Below are 20,958 nucleotides of genomic sequence, written 5' to 3'. Positions count from 1 at the left end.
TTAAGAAATAAAGGTTATCACTGGCAACAACTTTAACGTTTTGTTTTTGCAGCTGGAAACTCCAATCCTTTTGCAGTTAAACCAAGTTATCACCTTTGGGCTCCCTGGATTGGACCAAATACTAGGAAGTCTGGCTCTGTCTTAAATACTGAATGGGAGAAAGTACATTCATCAAATCCTAATCCTGCAGCTGAAGTTCCAGTAACTGAGGAAAGGCTTATTGATGAGCTGATGTCACTGAAGGTGTAGTGTTGTTTTATTTACGTTTTTGTAACAGTATTCTATTGTCATTGTTTATTTCTAATAAATTCTGAGTTTTTTTGTTGTTTTAATTCATAGGTGGCTGCTGTCCGACAGTTATGTGCATCATGTGGGTTAGATAACAAGGGATCAAAGATGGACCTAATAATGAGACTGAGGAGTGAAATGCAAAACAGATCAGCATATGACTAAATTTTTCAAAAGGTTTGGGGTGCATCAGGTTTGTATGCACAGATATATCTTAATTTATAATAGAAAACACATTTCTTTATTTTTTATTTTTTTTAAAGTGCTGCAATCATTAATTTTAAACAATCTATCACTTAGGTGGCTGGGCAGTTGTTATGTGCCCCTGCGGGGTCGTTAACAGCATTAAAGTCCTGGTGCGAGCTGAAAGTCCAAGGGACTTCACTGACATTTTGCTGTCCTGGAAACACCTTCCCAACGTAATAATTTATGACTTTGCAAGAGGACTTTCCACTCATGCAAATCTCCGTAGTCCAAACATGATTCCCTTCAGCCCACATGAGGGTCGTCTTTTGGAGCCAAATGATGCCAATATTGCAGCAGCAGAAGAGGGAAGACTTAAAATTTCATTGGAATGGCTCAAAGAGAAGAAAATACCTGCTGATGTGAATGGGCATCCATTAACTGGCTCATCTGATCACTATGTACTTTCTGACAGATTCCATGAAAATAACACAAAGGATCCCCGTGATAAACTTCGTAAAATACAGCTTGTGTCTGAGTTGGCTGGAAGAGTTAATTCTCAGTGTGCGGAGCAGTTGTTTTCTCAAATGAGAAAAAACAATTACTTCCTAAATGTTATGAAGCCAACAAATCACTTGTTTCTTATGCGAAACCTGCTGCACCACTACAACGTTGCAATTAACACTAGGTTTACAGAACAGCTTACCAAGGCTGTTGGTTGCACTCAGGTTGTCCTGGATGAGCATGGCCAAGCACTTGCAGGTAAACTTAATTTTTCATAATGCAATTTAATGTCATTATTTTGGTTCTCCAGAAATGTTATTTGACACTGGGGTTAGATGACTCACATGCTTTATTGCTAGGGACTTTAAGTAAAAGCACAGTCGAAATGGATGATGAGCCAAGTACAGACAAGGCCTCTGTGACATGGCTGAAGGATGTAATGCCCAACAAGACTGGATGGGAGCAGCCATTCAGCGAAGAAAAGGTGATTTGCTCCTTGAAGGTTGAAATCTTTTAAAGGAATACTTCACCGCTTTTTCATATTAAACTGTTATTCCCTTGACTAATACGAGTTGCAAGCAGCCTCAAACATTTTGTAATGTATGTTGATAATGTTTTTTTTTTTTTTTTTTTCTAAATAGCTCACACATATTTTAGACACAAAGCAAAATGAGCGTGAACATGTGGCACGTGTTTATTCTACAACCCTGATGCGAGAAGATTTTCAGACCTTGGGATTGGAACGCAATGTGGAGGCAACAGTTAGGATTATCTTAAATTTCTTTGATCCAATTTACTTTTCAAAAATGTTCCTGTTTTAAGTGAAGCTGTGATATCTTAACAGATTCTGAATTGCTGTTTCAAGAAAATTGAAGACCTCAGCAAATTGCAGGTAAAATGTCATTGCTTGTATAAAATGTAAAAAGCTATTATGAATAAATGTGTATGTTTCTGTAATTAGGGCATCCAAGTCTGGACATCTAACAGCTATGTGAATGCAACGCTGATTCCACCACTTTGTGTAGATCCCATGTTACACATCCCTGTAAGCAATTATATATATTTTTCCAACAGTGTAATATTGTAGTTATGATTTATTGTTTAGCATGCATACTTTGGATTTCATTGACTGTTTCGATGTTGTTAGCATTCTTTCAAAGCGGCCAAAAAGATTTCACAGAGCAAAATAAACATTGTGCACCATTTTGTATTATATTTATTTGTGATAGGTTGATGCTTCTACAAAAGACTGCATTCTATTTCCATCGTGGATCGAGTCACACTGGATGCTTTGTGTAAGTCATCAAGACATTTTTATCCATGTCAAATTGATTTCTGTATTTTGTTTTTAACAACCATTTTCAGATTTTGCGTCCAAAGCTGAAACGGATGTTTTTTCTTGATTCACTCTGCCCGAGTGGTCTGAGTGATGGAAGATACAGTCAAGTGTACAGGTCTTTTACATAGCTCAGAAGTTAATTTTCCGAAGTTCCAGTTGAACAGTTCTTGTTCAAATGTTCTCAGCTGCTGTATGGTGGTTCAGTTCTAAACCATTCAGCATTTTCATTTTTTTCATTTTTTTTCATTTGTGATGTTCGTGTTTTTGATGTCTGATGTGAATTATATGAGGTCATTTTATTAACGTTGAAAGTACCAAAACATTTATAACCAATCAACAGTAGGCCTAAGGGGCATACACAATCAAAATGGGGGACTGTTATGTAGTGTGTTCATAAGTTTAGCAGCAGAGTTATAAAGACAGATGACAGTGAGATAACTTTTGAAAAGGGGTGTTTTTTGTTGATTTTGAATTTCAACATATCTCAACTTCTAAAAATCACTTAATAGGAGGGTTGCTCAGACTGTTATTCCTGGCCATTGGACTGAGATCTCCTGTAAGGATCTTCCAGTAAGTTTTTGAATCATTCATCACTTATTCTTCTAGCACACAATTCAATTCATTACTTTCTTGCTTACTTGCTTTTTTCCATTTCTTGATTTTCTTGCAAACCTTATCCAGGAGATTCCAATGCAGCATTTGTCCAATAATTGTGGAGTCTTTGTGCTCATGGTGAGTTTTTATATGACAGTAACATCAGTTTAATTTAGAAACAAAATAATAAAAGGTCTAAACAAGCTTTTGAATTTCAGTATGGCCTGTACATTTCTCTGGGGGTGGCTTTTGACTTTTCAGAGGTGAGTCTTCTGATATTTGTTCAACACATTTGTTTTGCAAGCCAGCATAAAAACAATTTTAAACATTGTAATGTTTTTTTTGTTTTTTCAAGGCTAATATGTCAAGAATAAGGAAATGGTGGTGTGTACTGCTACTTGAAGAATCAGGGTAAATTCTAATTCTAATATAAATATAAAGTAATGACATTTTAGCATTTTGGAAGTCTCTCTCTCTCTCTCTCTCTCTCTCTCTCTCTCTCTCTCTCTCACTCTCTCACTCTCTCTCACTCTCTCTCTCTCTCTCTCTCCTACAGATCAGAAAAGGCACAGAAAAGACGCTGAGGTTGAAGGCCCATGTGAAGTCAAAACTGGTATGGTAAACCGTTTGAAATAACACGTAAAAAAAATGGCCAGTGAAAATTAACTCTTTTTTTTTTCTTTCTTTTTTTTCAGCCATGGACCCAACAAGAGGCCTTGCTGATGTACTGTTGAATTTTTTTTTTTTTTTTTAAACAAATTGGAGTAAAGTAATATTTTAAAATAGTTTTTCTGTATTCTCATTTCCAGCTACCACCAGAGGTGCTCAGTCACATTCTTCTTGATGTTGTTTATGAAGAAGGAGACAAAGCCATTCACACTTTGTCACTAGTGTGCAAGAAGTTTAATGAAACAGTCCACCGTCCAGGTTTCCTTAAAAAAGCTCACTTTGCCTGGCTGGACAGTATGTACTTTATGAAACTAACAAGTTAAGCTAATATATTAAATAATTTTTTTGCATTAAAAATTCCTTTTTTCTTTTATCTTGTAGGTATCGTTGACTGGAAGTCAGTCAATCCGGATGTGAGGGAGGAATATAGGGTGGAGTTTAAGCTTACCAGATGTGATGCCTGTGGAGTCCTCTATAAAAACACCACTGGATATTGTGGCAGTGTGAAGGGGGTCTTCACTGCGTTCTATTCAGATAGACAGTTTGATGGCTTCTGTTCAATGGACTGCTACTATAGTATGAATCCGTGAAGGAATGAGTTTTGACTTCAAACACAAGCCTTTGATGACAAATTACATGTAAATTCAAGTAAAAATGACTTGTGAATAAATGTTTTTTGGATAAAATGGTCTTTGTTTTGCTTAATTGATTAATGTCACTCAAAAGAAGTTTATTAAACTGGTTTTACTTCATTTTATAATTATATGGTGAGTGTTTGATCAAACACGTATATATATATATATATATATATATATATATATATATATATATATATATATATATATATATATATATATATATATATATATATGCCTTTATACAACAAAAACATTTGCTGTACTATTATACAAATAACATTAGTTTTAGTTTGTATGTACTTTAAATGAAAGTACAAAATTAGTATGACTTTAATAGTGTCAGGAGACATTTTTATCTTAAAAAAATAATTAAAAAACAAATTATTTTAATTTTACTATTACAGACATTTCAAGTATAATGCAATAAAAACGATGAATACAAAGCATTGTAAATACAGCTCAAAATGTATAAATCAGAGAATAACAAGTATAAAATGAACAATACAAATAAATACAAAAATAAAAGTTTATGAATCAAGGTAGAAAAATGTTTTGTGATCTCATGTTTGAAAGGGTTTCAAAGTATACTGTGAGATCAGTCTTATTAAAGGTAATATAGGAGGGTTTCTTTTATTTGTGTCATGCATATAAAACTTCGGCAAAATTTAATTATATTTTGTTTTTCAGAAAAATATGGGTTTTGGAAATGTCAAGAGGTTCTAAATTCTAATAGGAACTTCTTTTTTAAGAATATCTATTTTAAAGTCAGTCCAAAATGAAATAGAAAAAGGGCAATACAAAAATAAATGTTTAAAATCTTCAAGTGATGTGTTACAAAAAGTGCATTTATCACAAACAGTATGAATGTTTTTTATGATTGATCCTAAAAAAGTCGCGGTGGTGATGACGTCACGTAACCCGCGCCATACAGAAGGTTTCGAAGGTAACATACTTTTGAATGTATTCTCAATATCATTATTGTTTTTTTTTTTTTCAATTAAAGAAATGTATTTTGTCTTGTATAATTATTTGTGTAATTATAGTGATTAAGTTTATGGCTCGCTTTTATGCGGATCAGGAAGCTTTTCGCGTCCAATTGAAAAGACCTTACGGCACGCCCCATTCCTCATGGCACGCCCCATTCCTTTCCGACCTTATGGCACGCCCATTGCTCCAGCCTGCAGTTACCTCTACTTGTTAAATTCAGATATGTGTAACGTAATTCTCTAAAATAATTCTAAATATGCTGCAGAGCTGAAGTGGTTAAAATAAACTCGGTTCCTGGAGGGCCACAGCCCTCACCCTGATCCAGCTAATCAAGTCATTCAGGCTTATTTGAAAACTACAACGGTTCGTTTTGGAATTTAACACTGGAGGGCTGAGTTTATGCACCCTTGTTTTAAAGTTTCACCAAGCCAAAATGTGTCGCATTTCATGTTAACGGCAGCAATACACGCTGCATGCCTAAGCAAAAAGCGCATGTTCTCGCAAATTCTCAATAAAGATCTTTCATTGGTTCATATTTGTGTCTTTCAAAGAATCGACACGCTCTTATTGGACAGATGCATCTTCATGACGTCCCTCTCCTGTAATTATATAGCTTAGCGGCCTTCATCCGGTCTTTCCTCATTCCAAGGCAGCCAGTGATACACGGTTAGCGCGCTTCAGCCTAGCATTATCTAAGCGCAAAATTATCTAAAACCATGGCAAGGCCTAGAGTTTTCTTCGATATCACCGCCAACGACAAACCAGTTGGAAGAGTGATTATGGAGGTAAAGTCTCACACAATATTTTTATTTTCACCGTAGTCTTATTGCAAGGAATAGCTCCCTGACATTTTTCCTGCAAGTCGTGCAAACGCCTTTATTGAGCGGCCGCATGCGCTAGGCTACTTTATGCTATGTGCCCTAAACCTTTCTGTGCTGCAGAACTTGAATATCCTTAATATCGTTGTTTTGCATTTCTGCTATACGAATCTCATGATTCACCTCACATGCTTAACCTGTTTGTGCAATTACCTGGCAAACCAATGTAGGACCTATAGCCTAACGATGTTACACTCCCGGCCAAAATATCTTGCTGACTATATTTCAATTTTTTTTAAGCCCTTGTAACGTTACAGTTTTGCTGCGGGGAGCAACAGTGATGTTGGCAATTTGTCAGTGTGTAACCGACAGTTAGGGTTGTAATGTAAGAATCCGTCAGTTGGACTATAAACGGTTCATTTCAAGAGTGAGGCTTTGATGTATTGGCATAACTGCTGTCATTGTTATATCGGAATAAGCAAAACATGATTTGTAAGAGAAGCTGATATACTAATAAGCACGCGCCGCACTAGGCGTTAACCTTATGTACTTCACCTACAGCACTTGCCTTTGAATGTTGCCAGCAAAGTTTACTGACATAATTTATCATACTAAGAGTATAACAGAATGAACAGACTTTGCGGTTTCAGCGCTTGCTTTGGGGAAAAACTGCAGAAATATGTCAAAAGGAGTGGGCATTGAATGAATGGGCCGCTGCTCTTTTGTTTAACCCGAATTCCCTGAATGCGACTTTATTTTGCTCAGTCCAAACTTCAGCTTCACGCCCCATGGAAACTCAAACAATTGCGATAAAAAGTTAAAGTTTGTGTGAGATTATTAAAAGCAATTTCCCAATGTTCGTTTGAATCGCATCCTGCAATTTCTGTGGAAAAAACCTTCTGGAAAGTTCGCCGGGGTATGTGGGGGGGATGGGAGGGGACCGTCAAAGCGGCCCAGCGGAGATTTCCATACACTAGCCGCTAGACCTAATTTAAATGCGGGTGGCGGTTTTTTGTTCTTAATTTTTCTCAATTGTACATTTGAGTTCGACTAATTGGATGAGGGGTATTTAAAGAACGCGGTGTTTTACACTACATTACTTTCGCTAGTAAAAGTTTATTTTTAAGCGGCCATTTTAGTTTTAGTCTTGTAAAACTTGGAATTGTCACAGACGCGCGTGGTCAGGATGTCTTATGAGAAATAAGAGAGCGTACTCTCACTACATCTTGTGCGAACACAGTGTAGAATGTGCTGCACTGCCTTCAATGCCCAGACAATTTTGTCTTCCGCATTGTCGCGGTTTAACTGGAGGTGCCGGTCAGGCTGCAGCGCGGTCGCATGAAGATATTTCTCCACGCGAGCTTGTTTCTAGTTTGTTGCATTGACTGTACATAGTCACGGCTTATTGTAGCTGCAATTCATTTGAAGTTTTAATTTGTGACGTTTTCTTTTAACAGTTGAGAGCTGATGTTGTCCCCAGAACTGCAGGTATTTAGATCCAATTATTACTACTTCGTGTGTTTTTTTTTTTGTTTTTTTTTTTTTTAATAAAGTATCACCTGTCTATAATTGCAGAGAACTTCAGGCAGCTGTGTACTGGTCAGCCTGGCTTTGGATACAAAGGATCCACCTTCCATCGTGTCATCCCTGACTTCATGTGCCAGGTATGAAAGGTTTAGTCCCAAAATACTGTGATCTTGGTTGGTTTTTGACATTCGGTTCTAATCTTGAGACCTTTGGATACAGGGAGGTGACTTCACAAACCACAATGGAACTGGTGGCAAGTCTATTTATGGCAACAAGTTTGAGGATGAGAACTTTACCCTGAAACACACTGGCCCTGGCTGCCTGTCCATGGCCAATGCTGGCCCCAACACAAACGGTTCCCAGTTCTTCATCTGCACATCTCTTACTTCATGGTGAGCAAAATGATTGTGAATGACCAGGTGTTAAAACACTTCTGGATCCATGCTATGGAGCATGCTGCCCTTGTCCTGTCCTGATGTCTTTTCCACTACGATTTCTTTCTGCCAGGCTGGATGGCAAGCATGTTGTCTTTGGACAGGTTGTGGAGGGCCTGGACGTCATCAGGAAAGTGGACGCCTACGGTTCTAGCAGTGGAAAGACCAGTGCCAAGATTGTCGTTGCTAACTGTGGCCAGCTGTAAACTCCTCTACCACTAATATTCATCCAATCCCTAGTCTAGTACCCTTCAGTGCTCCCTTTCTCAAATCATGCCGCTAACCGCAACATTCCTATTCCCCCTCCTTCAGTCATCCATCTTTGTCTGAGTTGCCTTTTGCTATTTTGTTTTCATTTGCAGATGAAGTCCTGTAGGCCTTTAATTTGTATCGGTCTGAAAATAAAGGGGAACAATATCAGTAACCTTAATGCTGCTTGTTTCAATTTCTCGTTTTTATTTGAGACTTATTTGTGCATTTGTTGCTTCAGGTTAATGTAAGCCACCTTTTTTAGTGAGGTTTTTTTTTTTTTAATTGGCTTTTTAATGAATTTGCTGATCCAGCTCATAAATCTAGCAGATTAGTGAAGAAATGTAGTTGGGAGTTTAGCTCCTTAACTGACTCTGGTCACAGCAGTTCTTCAGTTAACAGACTTGGCCTCAAGGGAACTTTTAACTCTGTTTTAAACAACACCATTGTGTGGCTTTAATGGGGTGAATATACTAGGTTGTTTATGTATAAAAATAGCCATGGTCACTATAAATGGTTGTTGAATGGAAGAGACTTACTAGAACATTAACTTGTTTGTAGGTGAACCATTTGTTGGAGCTTAATATTTTCAAAATGGATATTGCGACTGTCTTTTCTTTATTGTACGGCGCTACTAAAGGGACACCGTGATGGTACAAATTAAATGAGAGGAACACCATTTCAATGCTTTTGTGTTCTCTTGCAAAACCTGAGAGATCCTTGGCATCAAGTTCCTTGGTTGAACGCTAAAGTAACTGCAATTGCAAGGCTTTAGTTATGGATTCAGTACTTTGCGAGGGGTTGCAGTTTCTTGGTGTGATGCAAAAGCATTGAAATATAATTTTCCCTCCCAATTTATTATTTCTTTTATCATGTCCTCTTAGGTGCCCTCTACTGTTGTGAACCATGTCTAACTGAAACGTCTTGAACAAGGGGGAAAAGTGTGTGAGTGACTGGTTGCTGTAGGGGAGAGAGATTATTGTCCCGCTGGTGCGCATGCCATCAGATAAGAGATGTTTTTGGGAGGTGTTAATGCTTTAGATTAAAGAACACAAGGGCACATGAATAAAATATAAAAAGTGCATACCTGGATAAATCAGTATTTTGATTTCAAGATGACTATGTAGCCTGATCCTTTAAATGTAGTGTGCAGCATGATGTTCTTATCTTTATAAGTGATACTGACAGCTGGCAAATGTGTAACCTTAGCTGTGTGAGCATTCAGTGTCAAATTAAAGTGACCTCATTGAACATGAGCCTACTTGGCCCTATCAAGGCAAATGCATGTTTGTCATTACGTTGCATTGTTCAAGATTAATGTAAGGTTTAAAATCTTAATTGCTTTGGCCAGGTTTTATTTAATAACTCAAACAGGGGAGTTCTGCACATGGTTAAAAACACAAATAACATTCTTTGTGCATGTGTAAATGCATTTATGCCACCTCTGACCAGCAATAAACAGTCGGTGTAAAAACAACTTGAATCACTTTGGGGGAAAAGATACGGGAGACGTGCAGTACTGATAGACTTCTTGGAGGAGTGCTTGGAAACGCCAGACGAAGACAAAGCTCAGCAAACTTATCAGCCGACAGAGGGCGCTCGGCGACTCAAACTTTTGTCCAGATTTAAAGGTGCCGAAAAAGAAAACCAAAGCCATGCGCACTGTTCACGGAGTGTTTGCGGTTTCCTCTATCTTTTCGACTTTGCACATTTTCGAAGCAAATTGCTTATAGCAGTAACAATTGAACTTAATTTTAGTTAGACATCGTAATGATTACTTAAAATGCTTTGAACAAACGGTGATTTCTCATTCAGAACACGCCTAAACTTAGTAAGTTAATATTTCACGCTCCGTTCCGTAGTTATCTGCGATTAACCAGTCCTATTAGGTCCTCCGATCAGGATGACACACTCCCTGTCCACGAGGGCTATCAGGTTGCGCACGGCAGGACAGGCTCTTCTCGCAGTCGCAACGGTCCAGTCTTCGGCGGAATTTGGCGCGTCCCCGCAACAGGCAGACCTCGCCCAGAGCGGGCACGCGCTGACATCTCCTGCCAGTCAAGTACAACGCGCAGCACAGACCCTCTTCACAGTCGCGCGAGCGCACGCACGGGGCCATCTCGGGCACTGCAGGGGAAAAAAAAATTTAATTAGGGGCACTCAAACCTAGACGAATGTTACTTTTTTTCTATAATTTTTTTAATGCCTTGAACAACAAAAGCATGCCACAATACAACACATTTTTAGAGCCAGGGGACCATTGAAGTTTTTTACCCCGTTTTTATAGCTCTTCTATTTGTAGGCTACTAGTTTGAATAGTAGAAACATATTCTTCAAATTCTTTAAAAACTATTGTGAAAAGTGATTTTTGGTTAGAAATGTGGGGCAGTGTTTTCAATGTCTTAAACTTACAAAGGAAATGTTTAACAGGGTACAATTTGTTTATTATCCTAAAATAAATGTTGCTGTTTTTTTTACCTTATTTGTAACAAAAACGTATTAGGTAGTTTAGTAATCAAACATTTTAACGTCACATACGTTTCTGCACAGTGTTGAAATAGGCTAGAGAAATAACATTTGTGACAGCCCAAGACCCTGTACGTTTAATTAATCCTTGATTTAATATAAAAATTGATAACCAGCCACAGCGTTGTCCGAATTTTTCAATGCTCTTTTAGGAACTTTAAATTTTACAGTTTGTTAATTGTTCTGTAGATATATCCTGTTGTTGATGGCAAAATTCACCTGTGAAGAGTTTTTACAACAATCTTATGTCTGTCCTGAACTTGAAAGAACGGGAAAATTACTTATAGTAATTAACCTGACCAAAAGTATGATGATCAAAAAAGTAGTCAACAACAACAAAAATGCAAGTTTAAATAAATCTCTCCCCTCACCTTTTTGACTTCCTCGCACATCCAATTGAATCTTTGTCTTGGCAGTATTATGCTGTTTTTTCTTGGAGCCTTTGCATTCAGTTGCCTTGTGAAAGACAGTCATTTTAATCAGCCTTTTAGTTATTTGACCAAATGTCCAATTAATGAACTTGAATATAAAAAATGAAAATTGGGATTGTAAGTTTGATATTAATGATATTAAGTTATCAAATGCGGTAATAGAGAGCTCAATCAAATTTGAAGGAATATCTTACTTGTGCAGCGGTGCATTCCTGCCCAGGAGGTAAAGCTTCACTGATAGCTTGGAGACCTGAGGTTCTTCTAACAGAATTATGGGTATTTGCATCTGTGTCACTTTGTAAATGCAATACTGACTGAAAGAGAACGTTGAGCTCATGTCAAACAGACTTAAACGTATGCAATTTAAAGTTTTAAAAGTGCACACAAATAATGACAATAAGCATAGTTAAGAAATCTTCTTTTATGACACTAATAGCATTGTGTGTCCATTAGTTGTGTGAAATTGTTCCATCATAAACATATATATATATATATATATATATATATATATATATATATATATATATATATATATATATATATATATATATATATATATATATATATATATATATATATATATATAAAGAAAACAAAAGAATGTATATTCTTACCTCTTGAGAGTTTGTCATTTCTCTGGAGGAGCGGATAATGTTGGAATTCAGGCACTGTACTGCAGAAATAACAGACAGCCAAAACATAACAATAATTGTCTGCATTGTTGTATCAAAATGGTCCTGACCACAATGAGGCTGTGTGCAAGAGCAAGACGTTGAGCTCTAGTGTGGAAGAGCAACTTGTCCCGTGTTTTAATGGACCTACGGCAATTACCCAAATTAAACGTTGAGGGGAAAAAAGAAGAAAAGAAAGAAAGGGTCTTTCATTAGTGGTTACTTTCTGAGTGTTTCCATGTTTATAGTCTCAGCTCATGTAGGAAGTGTGTAGTGCATTGCAGTGGCAATTAAGGCAAATTATGGCCCATACGCATAACAAACATGAAAGCTTGGATGTAGCTTTCATGGCACGTGAATCCACATAGACCCTTTACACATGTAACACCTTTGAAACTTGTTATGATGAAAAATATGACATCCTTTAAATGACAGCCACCATTTAACCGCATCAGTAGACTCGGATGTAAGTTGCTTCCTGGAACGGAACAGGTGATTATCTACACCTTGAATGCTGGCTTAGGGGGGGGGACTCAAAACCCACGTTTCTCACCGGACTAGGAGGTACATAATAACAGTGACTCTACCAATCTGAATATGTTTAGTCACTAAATAAAAATGTCTTCTTCAGCTAAAGCATTCTTGTCATGTCAACTACAGATTTATGAACAAATTATCAGTTAGGAACAAGTTGCTTTAATTTGTCATGACCTAATTCTTACATGACTGATCTTTGAGTTTGTCTATTTAACTCTTTCTGTCTCTCTGGTGACTTGAAACAAAACATGACACAATTAATTAAATACACTAAATAGAACATGTCCTCATAATGGTTTAACTAAAAAGACGGGAATGTAAATTGTAAATGTAATTTACAAAACATTTGTAAATTTTAAATTTGTAAAAACATTTTTCTATAGTTCAATCAACCTTTAAAATAGAATATTCTATGTCTGATTTCTTTTTACATTGTATATCTTACTTTTTCTCCTTTTTTACTGCTATCAAGCCTTACAATTGACAGTTTTTAAAAAATGCTTACAGTTTTTGAAACTTTGGCTCAATTTATCAAAACTCTACAAAACCACAAAACACACACAAGATGCAAAACGTCAGGCATCTCTTGCAAAAGCAAACATTTCAATCAAAACAATTAACTCTTCCAAAAATTGTGTTTTTGTGTAGTAACTCTACAGTTATGGAACCTCAGTTATGGAACCGAACTGAATCAATAGTGAACTGAATTGAGCTGAATAATGACACTATTGACTTCCTAATATTGTGTTGGTCCACCTTTGCTGCCAAAACAGCCCTGAACCGTCGAGGCATGGACTCCACTAGACCCCTGAAGGTCAAGTCAAGTCAAGTCAACTTTATTTATATAGCGCTTTTAACAATGTAGATTGTTTCAAAGCAGCTTTACAGTGTTAAACAGGAAAATAATGCAGCATAATTTTATTCAGCTGTATAGCCATTCTGGAAAAATTTCAAGTATCATACAGTGACAGTGTGGGCTTTAGATTAATAATTTGATCAGTAATTTAGTTTAAATGGTTAATTTAGTTTATTATTTAGATGTATTTCGATGTTTAGTTGAAAAATTTAGTGTCCCCAACTGAGCACGCCAAGCCAGAGGCAACAGTGGCAAGGAAACCAAAACCCCATTAGGTGACCTAATGGAGAAAAATAAACCTTGGGAGAAACCAGGCTCAGTCGGGGTGCCAGTTCTCCTCTGGCCAATTAACAAACAGCGTATTATTATTATTATTATTCTGGCAGTTTTACAGCTCGGAGGTCATAATAGATCAGAATATTCGAGGGACCGGGGGCAACATGCTGGAGACGGGTTTATTGAGGATGATGTTGATTAAATAATTATTAAAGTGCAATATTCGAATGATCGGAGGCAACACGCAGGAGACGGGTTTATTGAGATGCCGTGTCGATGAGGCAGTTTCAGGGGGAGTCTAATCACGGTCTCCCAGACACTTCGGGGTCCTGTGTTGGTCTTCTCTGGGCGCAGGTCCACCATCTGATCTGGATACGGCCCGGATCCAGCTGACTGCAGTAAACCTCGGGATAAAACAGAGAGACTAACATTAGCGTAGATGCCATTCTTCTGATGATGTAACGAGTACATCAGGTGTTATGGGAAGTGTTCCCGGTTCCGGCTGACCTAGTTAATGCAGCCTAACAATCATTTCATTGAAAAAGTGTTTTATGTGTATGCCACAGTAAAGAGATGTGTTTTTAGTCTAGATTTAAACTGACAGAGTGTGTCTGCTTCCCGAACAATGTTAGGAAGACTGTTCCAGAGTTTAGGTGCTAAATAGGAAAACGATCGACCGCCTGCAGTTGATTTGGATATTCTCGGTATGATCAACTGGCCAGAATTTTGAGACAGCAGTAGACGTGATGGAGTATAAAATGTTAAGAGCTCGCTCAAGTATTGGGGAGCTAAACCATTTAGTGCTTTGTAAGTAATAAGTAAGATTTTAAAATGTATGCGATGTTTAATAGGCAGCCAGTGCAGTGTTGACAGAACTGGGCTAATATGGTCATACTTCCTGGTTCTAGTAAGAACTCGAGCTGCTGCGTTTTGGACCAGCTGGAGTTTATTTATTAAGCGAGCAGGGCAACCACCCAGTAGAGCATTACAATAATCTAACCTTGAGGTCATGAACGCATGAACTAACTGTTCAGCATTTTGCATTGAGAGCATGTGCCGTAATTTAGATATATTTTTAAGATGGTAGAAAGCAGTTTTACAGATGCTAGAAACGTGGCTTTCAAACGAAAGATTGGTATCAAAGAGCACACCCAGGTTCCTCACTGACGACGAGGACTTGACAGAACAGCCATCAAGTGTTAGACAGTATTCTAGGTTACTACTTGTGGAGCTTTTTTGTCCAATAATTAAAAATTCAGTTTTTTCTGAATTGAGTTGCAGGAAATTACCAGTCATCCAATGTTTTATATCAGCTATGCATTCCGTTAATCTTGTGAATTGGTAAGTTTCTTTAGGGCGTGAAGAAATATAGAGCTGAGTATCGTCAGCATAACAATGAAAACTAACGCCATGCTTCCTAATGATATCTCCCAGTGGTAGCATGTACAGGGTGAAGAGTAGCGGTCCTAGCACTGAGCCTTGCGGTACTCCATACTGAACTTGCGATCGGTGTGACATATCTTCATTTACTACTACAAACTGATAACGGTCGCATAGGTATGATTTAAACCATGATAATGCAATTCCACTAATACCTACATAATTTTCGAGTCTATTCAAAAGAATGTTGTGGTCGATAGTATCAAATGCAGCGCTAAGATCGAGTAACACTAATAGGGAGATACAGCCACGATCGGATGATAAGAGCAAATCATTTGTAACTCTGACGAGAGCAGTCTCAGTGCTATGATACGGTCTAAATCCTGACTGGAAATCCTCACAGATACCATTTCTTTCTAAAAAGGAACATAATTGTGAAGACACTGCCTTTTCAAGTATTTTTGACAGAAAGGGTAGATTTGAGATTGGTCTATAATTGACTAAATCTGTAGGATCAAGTTGCGGTTTTTTAATAAGTGGTTTAATAATTGCCAACTTAAAAGTTTTCGGTACATATCCTAATGACAAAGATGAATTAATGATATTAAGAAGAGGATCTATGACCTCTGGTAGCATCTCTTTTAATAGCCTAGTTGGTATAGGGTCGAGCATACATGTTGTCGATTTTGATGATTTAACGAGTTTAGCCAATTCTTCTTCTCCTATAGCAGTGAATGAGTGTAATTTTTCCTCAGTGACACTACAATGCTCTGTCTGATGTGATGCTGTATTAGACGGCTGCATGGTTAAAAATTTTTTCCTAATATTATCAATCTTACATGTGAAGAAGTTCATAAAGTCATTACTGCTGTGCTGTTTACAATCATCAGAAGTTGAAGCTTTATTTTTGGTTAATTTAGCCACTGTATCGAATAAATACCTTGGGTTGTGTTTGTTTTCTTCCAAGAGAGTTGAGAAATAAGCAGATCTAGCAGTTTTTACAGCCTTTCTGTATGTGATCATGTGCTCTTTCCACGAATTACGAAATACCTCTAATTTTGTTTTCTTCCAGCTGCGCTCCATTTTTCTGGCTGCTGTTTTAAGGGCCCGGGTGTGCTCGTTGTACCACGGCGTTGGACTATTTTCTTTAATCTTCTTTAAGCGCAGAGGAGCAACTGTGTCTAAAGTACTGCAAAAGAGAGAGTCAATAGTTTCTGTTGCAACATCGAGTTCTTCTATACTATCTGGGATGCTGAGCAGATGATACTGATGAGGGAGATTATTTAAAAAGCAATCTTTAGTAGCGGCAGTGATTGTCCTGCCATTTTTAAAGCGAGGGGGCGGCTTTGCAACCTTAGCTAAATTAAGTATACATGATACTAAGTAATGATCTGAGATGTCATCGCTCTGCTGCAGAATTTCAACGGTATCAACATTTATTCCATGTGACAATATTAGGTCTAAAGTATGATTATGGCGATGAGTGGCTCCTGACACGTGTTGCCTAACTCCAATAGAGTTTAGTGTGTCTTTAAATGCTAATCCCAATACGTCTTTTCCGTTGTCAACATGGATATTAAAATCACCAACAATTAGTACTTTATCTACGGTCAGTACTAACTCTGATAGAAAATCAGCAAATTCTTTGATAAAGTCTGTATTATGCCCAGGTGGCCTGTATACAGTAGCTAACACAAATGTTGAACGGGTTTTATCATGTACACTACATAGCGTTACATAAAGCACCAAAACTTCGAAGGAATTATATTTGAAACTAGACTTCTGAGTAATACTGAAGATATTATTATAAATTACAGCGACCCCTCCCCCTTTACCTTTCAGACGCGGCTCATGTTTATAACAATAATCTTGGGGGGTGGACTCATTTAAGGTAATGTAGTCGTCAGGTTTTAGCCAGGTTTCTGTCAAACAGAGCACATCTAGATTATTATCTGTAATAATATCATTAACAATAAGCGCTTTTGGGGAAAGGGATCTAATATTCAGCAACCCAAGCTTTATCAATTGTTCATCTGTATTATATATTTTGTTTATTTGTTGGACGTCAATTAAATTTTTACTGTTGAATGGTTTTGATGTTTTTTTGTATTTACTAATTCGGGGAACAGACACAGTCTCTATATGATAATATCTAGGTGAAAGAGTCTCTATGTGCTGGGATTTATCTGACTCCGGTAACGTGAGACAGCTAGCAGACGGTCGGTTTAGCCAGTTTGTCTGCTTCCTGACCTGGGCCCTAGTGAGTCAAGGTTTAGCTCTAAGACTATGTGCCAAATTACTAGAGAGAAGAGCGGCACCACCCCAAGAGGGATGGATGCCATCCTTCTTCAACAGGTCAGGTCTGCCCCAAAAACTTTTCCAATTGTCTATGAACCCTATGTTATTTTGCAGACACCACTTAGACAACCAGCCATTGAGTGATGATAGTCTGCTAACTATCTCATCACTCCTTTTTACCGGGAGCGGTCCAGAACAAAAAACAGCCTCAGACATCGTACTAGCGAGTTCACACACCTCTTTAATGTTAATTTTGGTGATCTCCGACTGGCGAAGTCGAACATTAGTGCCGACGTGAATAATAATCTTAGAGAATTTACGATTAGCTTTAGCCAGCACTTTTAAATTTGCTTTGATGTCAGGTGCTCTGGCTCCCGGTAAACAAGTGACTATGGTAGCTGGTGTCTCTATCTTCACGTTCCGTGTAATAGAATCGCCAATGACTAGGGCACTTTCAACAGGATACTCAGTGGGTGCTTCACTGAGAGGGGAGAACCTGTTTGATGTTCTAACCGGAACGGAAAAGCGGTTCTTTGGTCTGCGACTATGCTGCCTCACTGTTACCCAGTTTCCCTGCTGCGAGGGCCCTGCAGCCGGAACCGAAGAATGTACAGAGTTCACTAAGCTATTCGCATCCAAATCAGTGTCTAAAGCTGTTACATCCTCACTACTCTCAGATAAAGTATGGATGCGTGTTTCTAATTCTGAAATCTTCTCCGTCAGCCTAACTATCTCCTTACATTTATCACATGTGAAGCCCTTTTCGCCAGCGGAGAAGCCTATACTGAACATGTGGCATGCACTGCAGGTGATAATGACAGGAGAAGACATGACTTACCGTGTTTGTTGATTAATCCAATTTACCACTTACCACAATCGTTTGCTGGACACAATTTACTAATCCAAGTTATGAACTCAGAAAAAGGGAGGCCCGGGTGCAGAGATAACAAGCTAACAGGCTAGCAAAATGCTAACGTGTGATGGTGATTTAGATTAAAAGCTAGCGATGTCAAATTTAACGTGATAGGCAATTTTTTTTTTTTTAAGGTGTGCTGTGGTATCTGGCACCAAGATGTTAGCAGCAGGTCCTTTAAGTCCTGTAAGTTGCGAGGTGGGGCCTCCTTGGATCGGACTTGTTTGTTCAGCACATCCAACAGATGCTTGATTGGATTGAGATCTAGGGAATTTGGAGGCCAAGTTAACACCTCAAACTCATTGTGCTCCTCAAACCGTTCCTGAACCATTTTTGCTTTGTGGCAGGGTGCATTATCCTGCTGTATGAGGCCACAGCCACCAGGGAATACCGTTTCCATGAAAGGGTGTACATGGTCTGCATTATGCAACAAGGCTTAGGTAGGTGGTACGTGTCAAAGTATCATTACCATGGATGGCAGGACCCAAGGTTTCCCAGAAGAACATTGCCCAAAGCATCACGCCGGCTTGCCTTCTTCCCATAGTGCATGCTGGTTCCATGTGTTCCCCAGGTAAGCAACGCACCTAGCCATCCATGTGATGTAAAAGAAAACGTTATTCATCAAACCAGGCCACCTTCTTACATTGCTCCGTGGTCCAGTTCTGATGCTCACATGCCCACTGTTGGCGCTTTCGGTGGTGGACAGGGATCAGCATGGGCACCCTGACTGGTCTGCAGTTATGCAGCCCCATACGCAACAAACTGCGAGGCACTGACACCTTTCTATCAGAACCAGCATTAACTTCTTGAGCAATTTGAGCTACAGTAGCTCGTCTGTTTGATCGGACCACATGGGCCAGCCTTCGCTGCCCATGTGCATCAATGAGCCTTGGCCGCCCATGACCCTGTCGCCTCTTCACCACTGTTCCTTCCTTTGACCACTTTTGATAGATACTGACCACTGCCGACCAGGAACACCCCACGTCTAGCTATCATAATTGGGCCCTTGTCAAACTCGCTCAAATCCTTACACTTGCCCATTTTTCCTGCTTCTAACACATTACAGCTTTTCTGAATTGCTAAAACACATTTCTTGAAACCATCACTCATTTTCTCACAACATTAAACACAAATCCAAATCCTCAAACTATATTCACAAAACCCCTGACTCTTCTGGCAAAAATCAAACAATTGCCTCAAAACGATTTCACCTGTTCTCAAAATCAAACAAAGCTTTCAGATCCACAAACATGAGTCAATAATATAAGCACTATAGTTAATTCATTAGACACTACATCAAAAAATGGATAACACAGCAGAACATGAGATTACAGAAAAAAAATGTATATTGCATGCAGTAAAAAATGGTGCAATTGGCGTAATAAAGTAATATATTCACCATATAGTAATCAAAAGCTAGATATGGTGAATATATTGTAGACTGTGTAGGCCTACTGCAAGTCCAGTATTGTATTGAATATTGTATATGAACACTTTAACACTTTTACTGTAAAAATACAGCAGCCTAAATGCAAAAGGTCAAAGAAAACGTCTCGGTTACGTATGGAATGGAGACGTACGTCGGACGTATCGACGAATTGGGATCACTTCAGGGAGCCCCTATCAGCTTCGAGATATAGAGAACAGGCCAATGGGCCATTGGCGTGCGAGATTTGGGATCCCTTTGGAAAACGCCATAGTTACTACCACTTCCAGCGCCCAGCGATGAGCCCCTCAGACCCCGATCTGATGCGGGCGGGGAAATTCACGCAGGGAGAGTCAAAGTTGCTGTTCCGCAAAACCCACTCAGCTGACTGTATTGGATAACGCTGGGAAAGCGTGCCTGTGAAGGCCGCTGCGGAAACCACATCATGCCCAGAGGGAGTTAACATGTGGAAATACACGTATGGGCTGGCCGTGGGCAGCACAACATACGCAAGTCCCAGGGGTGGCCCCGGCCAATTAGAGGAGGGGGACAACACCTTCCTGAGACGGCAGAGAGAACTCTGCCAAGGGAAAGACACGAGCTCGCCGTAGGGAGCCGTACCATGGAAGAATACACATATGGGACCGCCGTGGGGGTCACAACATATGGAACCCAGCCTAACACAAGTTCCACCAATGCATACGAGTGTTAGACCTGGCGTCGAATGCTCCGCCACGTCCGACTGCCGCGGGTTGCGGAGGACTCAACAGGGTTCGCCGTTCTGGGGAACTCGACTGGAGCAGATAAGCGCACGTATCCGTCCATAGGGGAGGGAATGGCGCAGCAAGCCGACACTGGAACGGGCACTTCAGTGTTACTGACTATGGGAAGTGAGCACACAGGAAGATACCAGCCCTACACAGAGGCTATAGAATCTAGCGAATGTGTTAGGTGTCGCCCAGCCCGCAGCTCTACAAATATCTGTCAGCGAGGCGGCACGAGCCAGCGCCCAGGAAGAAGCAACACCCCTAGTGGAGTGGGCTCTTAACCCGAGCGGGCAGGGCACGTCTTGGGATTCATACGCCAAGATGATGGCATCCACTATCCAGTGGGCCATCCTCTGCTTGGAGACAGCCTTTCCCTTCTGCTGTCCCCCGTAACAGACGAAGAGCTGCTCTGAGGTCCTGAAGCTTTGCGTTCTGTTGACGTAAGTCCGCAGGGCGCGGACCGGACAGAGAAAAGCTAGGGCTGGGTCTGCCTCCTCCGAAGGCAGAGCTTGCAGGTCCACTACCTGGTCCTGGAAGGGAGTGGTGGGAACCTTGGGCACGTATCCAGGCCGGGGTCTCAGGATTACATGAGAGTTACCAGGCCGAATTCCAGGCACGATTCGTCGACCGAAAATGCCTGCAGGTCC

General features: G+C 39.4%; 2 protein-coding genes across 2 annotated transcripts; both read left to right on the top strand.

The window, feature by feature from the left end:
- The first annotated feature begins 735 nt into the window (after positions 1-735).
- Positions 736-3,046, top strand: LOC307132553 (uncharacterized protein). The gene is made up of 8 exons (XM_079826946.1): positions 736-1,233; positions 1,335-1,459; positions 1,617-1,736; positions 1,820-1,867; positions 1,937-2,020; positions 2,205-2,270; positions 2,824-2,884; positions 2,996-3,046. The coding sequence occupies exons 1-7, from the start codon at positions 768-770 to the stop codon at positions 2,860-2,862; spliced, it is 948 nt and encodes a 315-aa protein (XP_079683072.1). The 5' UTR covers positions 736-767; the 3' UTR covers positions 2,863-2,884; positions 2,996-3,046.
- A 2,790-nt stretch (positions 3,047-5,836) lies between these two features.
- ppiaa (peptidylprolyl isomerase Aa (cyclophilin A)) lies at positions 5,837-8,411 on the top strand. The gene is made up of 5 exons (XM_079826543.1): positions 5,837-5,987; positions 7,478-7,508; positions 7,596-7,684; positions 7,767-7,939; positions 8,055-8,411. The coding sequence occupies exons 1-5, from the start codon at positions 5,919-5,921 to the stop codon at positions 8,185-8,187; spliced, it is 495 nt and encodes a 164-aa protein (XP_079682669.1). The 5' UTR covers positions 5,837-5,918; the 3' UTR covers positions 8,188-8,411.
- The last annotated feature ends 12,547 nt before the right edge of the window (positions 8,412-20,958 follow it).

This window comes from Gobio gobio (assembly GCF_949357685.1).
Source record: "Gobio gobio genome assembly, chromosome: 10".
Classification (NCBI taxonomy): Eukaryota; Metazoa; Chordata; class Actinopteri; order Cypriniformes; family Gobionidae; genus Gobio; species Gobio gobio.
Note: the sequence above shows the minus strand (reverse complement) of the source record. Positions and strands in the feature narration are given on the sequence as shown.

What these genes read in the sequence shown, in the direction of transcription:
- LOC307132553 (XM_079826946.1), top strand. Translation starts at nt 768, where the DNA reads ATGATTCCCTTCAGCCCACATGAGGGTCGTCTTTTGGAGCCAAATGAT. An exon ending in AGCCATTCAGCGAAGAAAAG is followed by an intron (nt 1,460 to 1,616) that starts GTGATTTGCTCC and finishes TTTTCTAAATAG; the next exon opens with CTCACACATATTTTAGACAC. An exon ending in ATCCCATGTTACACATCCCT is followed by an intron (nt 2,021 to 2,204) that starts GTAAGCAATTAT and finishes TATTTGTGATAG; the next exon opens with GTTGATGCTTCTACAAAAGA.
- ppiaa (XM_079826543.1), top strand. Translation starts at nt 5,919, where the DNA reads ATGGCAAGGCCTAGAGTTTTCTTCGATATCACCGCCAACGACAAACCA. An exon ending in TCCCTGACTTCATGTGCCAG is followed by an intron (nt 7,685 to 7,766) that starts GTATGAAAGGTT and finishes CTTTGGATACAG; the next exon opens with GGAGGTGACTTCACAAACCA. An exon ending in TGCACATCTCTTACTTCATG is followed by an intron (nt 7,940 to 8,054) that starts GTGAGCAAAATG and finishes TCTTTCTGCCAG; the next exon opens with GCTGGATGGCAAGCATGTTG.